This window comes from Orycteropus afer, unplaced genomic scaffold (assembly GCF_000298275.1).
Source record: "Orycteropus afer afer isolate SDZICR_OR568_19922 unplaced genomic scaffold, OryAfe1.0 scaffold00079, whole genome shotgun sequence".
Taxonomy (NCBI): Eukaryota; Metazoa; Chordata; class Mammalia; order Tubulidentata; family Orycteropodidae; genus Orycteropus; species Orycteropus afer.
Genome location: NW_006921666.1, coordinates 9,523,416 through 9,532,480, shown reverse-complemented (window position 1 = coordinate 9,532,480; position 9,065 = coordinate 9,523,416). Strand labels below are relative to the sequence as shown.

Sequence of the window (9,065 nt, the reverse complement as noted above, 5' to 3'; positions counted from 1 at the left end):
GGCTAAAGGAGAGGGCAGGAGAGAGGTAGATCTGTAGGAGAGAAGGGAAAGCCGACCCAGGTTAAAAATGGGGTATAATGTGAATGATCCAAATAAAGATGGTTAAGGGTTAATTTGAACTTGATACCTTTGCTAAGGGAGAGTGTTGCCATATGTATGTTTTTTTAAGGAACCTTGATGGTGTGGTGGTTAAAATCTTTATCTGGTAACACAAAGGTTGGCAGTTCTAACTCACCTGATGCTCTGCAGAGGGTGGGGAGTGGTAGGGGGGCGTGGCAGTCTGCTTCCCTAAAGATTTGCAGCCTTGGAAACCATATGGGGAGGTTCTACTCTGTCCTGTATGGTTACTATGAGTTGGAGTCAGCTTGATGGGAACAGGCTTTTTGGTATTACACATATTTTATTAAAAATCATCAGAATTTTAAAAAGTAGAGTATTTAGAAGGAAGAATTACCTGAAGTTGAAAGGAGAAATGAAACAGAACATCGACAAAATGTTTTTCTGTACAAGTATTTAGGCATACAGTAATGTTTTAGATACTGTTTGTTTATGAGAACACTGCTTTAAGTATGCAAAGGTGTTTTTTTTGTTTTTTTTCCTCCAATAATGTTTTTGAAGACTATGAAAAGGAAAGTTGAAATTACAAAGAATTGGCTGGTGGAAATTAAGGTAGACAGGCAAATTGGGAGGTGTCCCCACTATACTCCCAGGGTGAGGTCTGGGAGACAGTGATATGTGTACATGAGGCTGTGGGAAGATGCAGAGACCTGAGACGGGGAGCCAGGAGTCTGCCATTCTTGTCCTGGTTCTGCCTAGCTAGTTGTGTGATCTTAAACAAGTTACGAGACCTTGGGCCCTGGCTGCTTTTGTACAGTCGTATATTACCCGTTCTCCCTGCCTTGGGACTTAGTGGTAAAGATCAAATGACATGATAGAAAGAATTTTGAAAAATTAAAAGGACTAGACAAATAATTTTATGGCGATACAAAAATTAGGTTGACTTGGTCATCATAGAAAAAGAAATGATGAGAACATTCCTTAAGATCATTCAGCTCCCTTTGCTGTGAAACTGAAGTCATGTAGTATCTTTGTTTCCCAAGTAGACCTATTTGTCAATTAAGCCAAGGTCATGGCAAATTAGTACATTTCTGGTTTAAAAATTGATCTTAGAAGGATTTGGTTGGTGTGACTAGATTTACCAGGATTTGACCAACTCTGGGTGACCTGTAAAATCCTATTTCAGACCTAATCTGAGAAACCTGCAAGCGACAGCAGCCCACGGGGTCCTTCGACAGCTTGGCCTGGAGGAGAACACATGAAAGGAAGGTTTGTTTTTGCTGACTGTAATTTATGAAAGTGTTTACAAATGAAAGTAGAATCATAATGCACAAAGGATTTTTTTTCCCCCTTTTCAGAATCCCAAGAGGCTTTGTGTTCTGTGACAAAGTATTTCTATACAGTTGCTCCAATGACAGAGCTACCTGCGCCCTTGTCCTACTTCCAGAATGCACAGATGTCTGAGGACAACCACCTGAGCAATACTGTACGTAGCCAGGTACAGTGTCAGCTTCTGAAACTGCACTTGCCAGACTGTGGGTGCAGTTACCCCTTTCACCTCCCAGAGAGGCTGAGTGGGCCGAGCAGGCTCCTCTCCTCCATCAGATTTATGTGTTTGTTGAACTGTCACTGAGGGAAGAGCATTGTACCCTTTTATGCTGCAAACCCCAAGCTGTTTAGGACATGGTGTTGATACAGTTCCTGCTTGGCACAGTTGTGGCCTTCTCCAGCTTCCCCAGGCATACAGTACCTCATAGTTTCACATTGTTTATTATTTTACCTCTCTTATTCTGTTCTTGGGGCAGGATCACCATCTTTCTTACTTCTTTCATTTTTCACTTTTCATCTAAGTATAACATACATACATTTTATTTACTTTTATTTTTCAGTATCTGGCACAGTTCCTGACTCTGCTCAGTAAGTGTTCATCAACAAAATAATTGCCCCGTGACAAATGCAAGGCTATGTGTAAAGATCCTAAGAGCGTTCAGTGGAGGGAGTTGGGGAAAGGGTGTAATACATGGCATGGGGCACAGAGACTCTTCATCTATCACACAAAGGTCAAATCTGGCCCCATAACTCTGTGAACTAATCGTTATAAATTGATTATTGATTCAGTCATTATGGATTGAGTCCAGAGTCAACAGATGACCTGTGAGGTGCTTAGATAATTGGTGGGATTTTCAGAGGTGGTGCTAGAATAGAGGGAAACCTAAGGCCAAAGATGAGCTTTGTTGAAGGGTACACTGGAGGGGGGTGGGGGGGGACCACATTCCTTTATTAGATCCCGAGAGCAGGGCTAGGAAAAGTTGTAGAAGCTACCAGGAAGCAGGTTCTGATTAGTAAAAAGAGTTTTCTCACAATTACAGTATATCTGAAAGAACATGGGCTACCTTGTGGGCTAGTGTATGCTTGTCACTAAAAGCAGTCACAGTAGGTAGAAGACCATCAGCCAGAGGGTTAATCCATGGAAGGAAAGTTTGCACTAGAGCAGTAGATAACCGGGAAGTTCCCTTTATACTCCATAGATTTAGCATTCCAATTAAGGGCCAAAATGTGTGGGGAAAAGCCTCACAAAGTAGACTTTGAAGGATGGGTAGGATTAGAATAGAACAAACCAAGGATGGCATTACTTAGAGAAAAACTATCATGAGTGAAGGAAGAATTTTCTTGAGCTATGAGTTGACAAGGAAGTCATCCTTGGAGATGTGTCAACAAATCACACTATTACTGGATAGTTTTAGTCAAGTAAAATCAAGTTAAAATGAATATCCGAGGAAGCCCTGGAGAGGAACACAGAGTATAAAAGGGTAGTATGTAACCCGAGGAAGGAGCTCTGGTGGCATGGTAGTTAAAGCATTTGGCTGCTAACCAGAAGGTCAGTGGTTCAAACCCACCAGCCTCTCTGCAGGAGAAAGATGAGCAGTCTGCTTCCATAAAGATTTACAGCATTGGGAACTCTGTAGACAGTACTCTGTCCTGTAAGGTTGCTGTGAGTCAGAATCAACTCGGTGGCAGTGGGTTTGGTTTTTGTTTTTGTAAGCAGATGGAACTGTGGGGAAGGGAGAGGATTACGCTGCCATGTACTGTCTTGGTTCTTGTTACTTGCCGTGGAGTCCAGTTGATTCCAGCTCATGGTGACTTGGTTGTTAAACCAAATTCATTGCCATCAAGTCAATTCCAACTTGGGATGTTAAAGACAGATTTTGCAGCAACATATTTGTTACATCTTCTCTGGGTCCCTTTGAACAAAGGATTCTGCAGCTAAAAAGTTTTGGAAAAACACCAAGTTTTATGTCACTCATTTTTTCTAAATCCTCCAAAATGTCCCATCTTGGTCTTATCCCTCACCCCTGCCATCTCTGATCTCATTTCTTGCCATTCTGCCCTACTTACTGCTTTCCCAGTTCTGCCTCTGGGCCCTCTTACTTTCTCTCTTCTCCCAGATGGCTGCTTTCTTCACTTCCTCCAGGCCTGGGCTCATGAGTCAGCTTATCAGTGAGGTTGTTTCTATGCAAAATAGAAGTGTCCCTCAACTGCTCGGCCAGCCTGTACTCTGTCTGCTTACTCTGCATAGCACCTCAGTATCTCTAGCATATATATGTATTTGACTTATTTATCTGCCTTCATGTATTATGTGTGTCTTAGTTAACTAGTACTACTAAATAGAAATACCACTAGTGGGTGGCTTTAACAAACAAATTCATTTTCTCACAGTTTAGAAGGTTAGTAGTCCTAACTCTGGGTGCTCACTCCAGGGGAAGGCTTTCTCTGTTGGCTCTGGGGGAAAGTCCTTATCTCTTTTCACCTTCTTCCCCTCTGTTCCTTGGCAGTCTACATGTGGAACGGCATCTGTCTTCCCCACCTCTGCTTTCTTCTCTGGCCTGATCTGCTTGTTTTATATCTCAAGGGTGATTGGCTTAAAACACACCCTACACTAATACGGCCTCATCACTATAACATGGAAAACTATATTCTCAAGTGTAATTTCACGCAGAAGATGATGTTGTTGTTAAGTGCTATCGAGTTATCTCCAACTCATAGTGACCCTATGTTCAGCAGAACGAAACACTGCCCAGTCTTAGCCAGCCTCATGATCCTTGCTATACCTGAGCCCATCATTGCAGCCACTGTGTCTATCCATCTCATTGAGGGCTTTCACCTTATTTGTTGACCCTGCACTTTACCAAGCATGATGTCCTTCTCCAGAGAATGGTTCTTTCTGACAATATGACCAAAGTAGGTGAGACGAAGTCTGGCCATTCTCGCTTCCAAGGAGCATTCCAGCTGCACTTCTTCCAGGACAGTACGTTGTTGTTATGTGCCATTAAGTCGGATCTGACTCATAGCGACCCCTCCTTGGGTTTCCAAGGCAGTATCGCTACGGAAGTAGATTGCCCACCCTTCCTTCCAAGGAGTGGCTGGTGAGTTTGAACCGCCAGCTTCCTGGTTAGCAGTTACGTGTTTTAGGCACTATGCTACCAGAGCTCCCTTGTTGTTGTTGTTGTTAAGTGCCATCTAGTCGTTTCCGACTCATAGCGACCCCATGCACAGCAGAACGAAACACTGCCCAATCCCACGCCAGCCCCACAATCTCTCCTATACTTGAGCCCATCATTGCAGCCACCGTGTCAATCCATCTCGTTGAAGGCCTCCCCCTCTTTCGTTGACTCTCTACCCTACCAAGCATGACATCCTTCTCCAGGGAATGGTCCCTTCTTACAACATGACCAAAATAGGTGAGACGAAGTCTGGCCATTCTTGCTTCCAAGGAGCATTCTGTCTGCACTTCCTCCAGGACAGACCTGTTAGTTCTTTTAGCAGTCCAGAGCTCCCTAGGAGTTAGGATTTACAACATGGATTTTTTGGAAACACAGTTCAGTCCATAACAGTGTGTAAGCTGGTTGAGGCCAGGGACATAACCTTCTTTGTTTACTGCTATGTCCCCAGATTAACAAGTACACTAATAGTATGATGAGTTTTATGTTGTTAATGTAATGTTTTTTGTATCTCTCACACTCAGGTTTATGGTATTTATTTATTTTTTTTACTAAAGTGGTGACTTCTGTATTTCAGTTGTGAACACAGAGTAGTATGGCATCTTGTCCCAGGTTGTCTGGGACTGTCCTGGTTTTAGGACTGCAAGTCCCACATCTCAGGAACTTCCTCCCCCTATTCTCAGGAAAACCAGGATGGTTGGTCACCCTTGATGAGGACAATTTGTTATTTTTCTGCCTTTTTTTATATGTAAGTGATTGATAGTTGAAATGTAGGGTGCTTCAGAGGAGGTACCATTGGTGCAGGATTTTTGTTGATAATTACATATGTTCATGGTTTAGTTTTAGTGGTACCTTTCAGATCTATTAGGGCAGCACTGTCTTGAAAATCAAGTTTGACTTCTTTGTTTACTTTTGATGCTGCTGTTAATAATGTGTGGAGTTTTGGTGGTATAGTGAGTAACACATTTGGCTACTAACCAGAAGGTCAGTGATTCAAACCCTCCATTTCTCCTTGGGAGGAAGATGAGGCAATCTACTTTGGTAAAGATTTACAGCCTTAGAAACCCAGTGGGGTCACTATGAGTCAGAATGGACTTGATGGCAGTGGGTTTTGGGTATTCATAATATGATGTCAAATAAACTTATCTTACATTTATCTCATTAACAATATCTTCTGCAACTTATAAAGATCTTCTGTATACATTTTCATTTAAACTTTCCAGTTAGCCTGGGGTGGGTATTACTCCTATTTTACAGTTTAAATACTTGTCCAAGATCACATAGAAGGTTAAATGATAGACCTGGACTTTTCCTTTCGAATTCCAAGTGCTTTCGAATTCCAAGTGCTTTCTAATTCCTGGGTTTGTTCTTTTCTTCCAACTGTCTCTTACCTCAGAAAAGTAAGATAAAATGAGAAAAAAAGTACTGAAAGGAGGTAATATATAAAAAAATTCTGGGTGAGAAGTCAGTCTGTTCATTCATTTTGTACTGATATATTTTTAAAACCCCGAAAGAAGTGGGAATAGTGTCATTGTTAAGTTTTTTAGCTATAAAGAACCTGTTGTGTAACTGTATGTTCTGGTTGGTCATGAAAAACTGGGAGTAGGTTCTCATTTAAATTGGACATAGATGACTTTTTCTAGATTAATTGAAAACAGCTCTTTTATTATTGCTTTAAAAGTACATTTGTTAAATACACTAAGACAAGCTTCTGCAGGCTTAAAAAATCCTCATCAGGCTTATTTCTTCTTTTTTAGCTCAGTGTCACTTAGAGGAATCACAAAGTTTCAGTCTTTCCACACTAAGGAAAGGAAACTAACCTTGAGTGTCTTCAGTGTGCTAGACTGTGCTAAGTACTGACATAAACCTGTAATTTTAAGGCCTTGTATTTTAGGGTCACTCACTGTAAATGAATGAGTGGATTTCCCTCCTTGAACACCTAGTCTGTTACAGTGCCTGTCTATTAATATTTCTCCTGGAGTGCATAAGCATGTTATTTCACCTAAACTAATACAAAAAGAAAAGGAAAAAACATCTCATTCGAAGATATTTTTAAAACTGGAAAAAGACTCAGTAACTTTCTGGAGAATATCTAAGTATCAGTGGAAGGAAGTAGACCTTATATTCCTTTCTTATATGCAGTATCTTCCTTCCAGATCAAGAGCATCCCTAGCCTTGAACTCATATTGTGAAACCACCCTTTGAGTTTGGGAAAGAGCAAACATTGAAAGCTGCCGGTAAAGCATTGACAAATTGGCATTAGGGAGTGTGGTTTCTGAGTAACAAAAATTGGTTAATGTTACAAAATTTTTAACAAAAATTAACTTTGATCCAGTTGTAACTTGAAGCAGCTGTGTATAGGTTTAGCTCACTCAGTTTCTTAGTACCTCATGTTTCTCATCTGTAAAATTAGGTGATTTACTAGATTACCTCTGACTTCTCTTTCAGCTCAGAAGTTAGGGTGACCACTGGTCCTTGTTTGCTCAGGACTGAGGGTTTTATGCAGTGCAGGGTGGTCAGTTTGACAACTGTGATCGACCTGTGCAAATAAGAATGAGTTGGTCATCCTGCCAGCGGTACAGTGAACTTGAAATCATTTTGGATCTGACCAGCCAAATCTTACTTAGTTAGTTAACTTTCTGTGTAACTTCAAGTACTTTGAAATGTTCTAATGTTAGTGTTCGGGTAGAAGATAACACTTAAAGCATGTTCCTTTGTTCCAGAGGTCAGATGTTATCTTTGGCTTCATTTCTTCAGTCTGTAGCAGATAGAGTACTACTGTAGTTTAGAAAATAGTGCTCCCTTTTGTGGGCTGCTGTGTATAATTTTATTCACAGTGAAGGAATTTAAAGTTAAATGAAAGTAGTTCAAGAGCTGAAAAGGGTTTTTTCTAACACAAATATTTATTTCTTTATTTTTTTTTTTTCAATTGTGATTTGGGTGAAAGTTTACAGAGTGTATTGGTTTTATTTTCTTAAAGTTTTGTACTGTAATATAGCAAGCCGCAAAATAGGGCACGGAGGCAGCATCTTCTGACCTCCTCTAACTTCACAAGAGGAGGACTGAATCGCCATCAGCAGCCAAGGCTATGAGGCCAGATATGCTGCCACTCTCCATCCTTTTACCAATTCTCACACCATCCTTCCATCTCATGGTACTCACTATTTCTCTTCTGGGTTCAGTAATTCATTGCAGTGGCCACACAGAACTCATAGACAATACTCACGATTATGGGGGTTTATTACGGAAGTAACAGGCTACAATTCAGGTTCAGGAACGTGCTCAGGATATAATTCTGTTAAGACAGTCTCCCCTCTGGATCTTAGAAGCTAGCAAGCTGCCATGTAGATGCAACAATGGGTCTCTCCTCGTCCAGAGCAAAGAAGAATGAAGAAAACCAAAATTCATGGAAACAATTAGTCCTAGAGACTGGTACATCATCCGATCTGCAGCCTCTACAACTATGAGACCAGAAGAACTAGATGGTGCCTGGCTACCACTGTCATCTACTTGGAAGGGGATCTATGTAGGAGATCCTTGATAGAGAGGGAGAACAATGTGGAACAAAACTCAAAATCATTTGGAGAAAAAAAAAGTGGGGACCAGGTTTGCTGGTCCGATAGAGCCTGGTGGAACCACTGAGACTATGGCCCCTAGCTGCCCTTCGGGTCTGGAATTGAACGCACACCTGTAGTTTCCAGCCAAACAGAAGACAGGCATATGAGTTGAACATTTACCTCATGTAGATACACTCTTTGGAGAGAACAATCATGGGAGAAAGAAAGGCTACTTATACTTATGCACAGGGAGACAGCTCAAGGGGCAGGAGTGTATGGAGGGATGGACACTGGGAAGAGGTAACTATGGGGAGGAAGTGGGAGGGGAGCTGTTGCATTGTGGTAAACTCTGGTCAATGACATGAGACAAAGTATATGTGTACTGCTGTATAGAAAGTGAATTTGCTCTGTAAATCTTCATCCAAATCACAATTAAAAAAAAAAAAAAGACAGTCTCCCCTCTGCTGTGCCCTTAGACATGCCTCTCTGGCCCTTGGCCTCTCAGCTTGGCCTCTGCCCTGTTTGGGCAAGTATTAAAAAGGTTTATTAACTCTGCTGATAGGTACATCTAAGTGCACCCTACTCTGCCAGCAAGCCCCCTGTCCAAGGGCCCTCAGCTTTCTCATTCTGTGGGCTGGGTAAGCCTGCCACTCTGTCTTGTGCCTCTTGGTTCTGCTTCCCCAGTCTCTTTGCTGGGGTGTCTCTGCCAAGGAGGTCCAGTGCAGGCATCTCGGGTCCAAGGACACGCTCTGCTTCACCTTCAGCTCGTCTGATGGCAGTGAGATCTCCCTCTCTGTCTCTTTGAGGGCTCATTTTAAGGTTGGCAGAGTGACAAAACTAAGCAATCCCAGCATCAGAGTTCTACATACCTTATTTGCATGGTCCCCCCAGCAATCCAGTGGGAGTTACAAAGATTGCCATGTATCTTGTACCTACCACCCAACTTTCAAGA

General features: G+C 41.9%; 1 protein-coding gene across 1 annotated transcript in view; it reads left to right on the top strand.

The window, feature by feature from the left end:
- Positions 1 to 1,468: 1,468 nt before the first annotated feature.
- The window catches only part of PSEN1 (presenilin 1), an 87,046-nt gene continuing 79,449 nt past the window's right edge, over positions 1,469 to 9,065 (top strand). The window contains exon 1 of the mRNA XM_007941394.2: positions 1,469 to 1,555. Within this exon, the coding sequence (XP_007939585.1) occupies positions 1,469 to 1,555 (87 nt within the window). The remainder of the gene's footprint in view (positions 1,556 to 9,065) is intronic.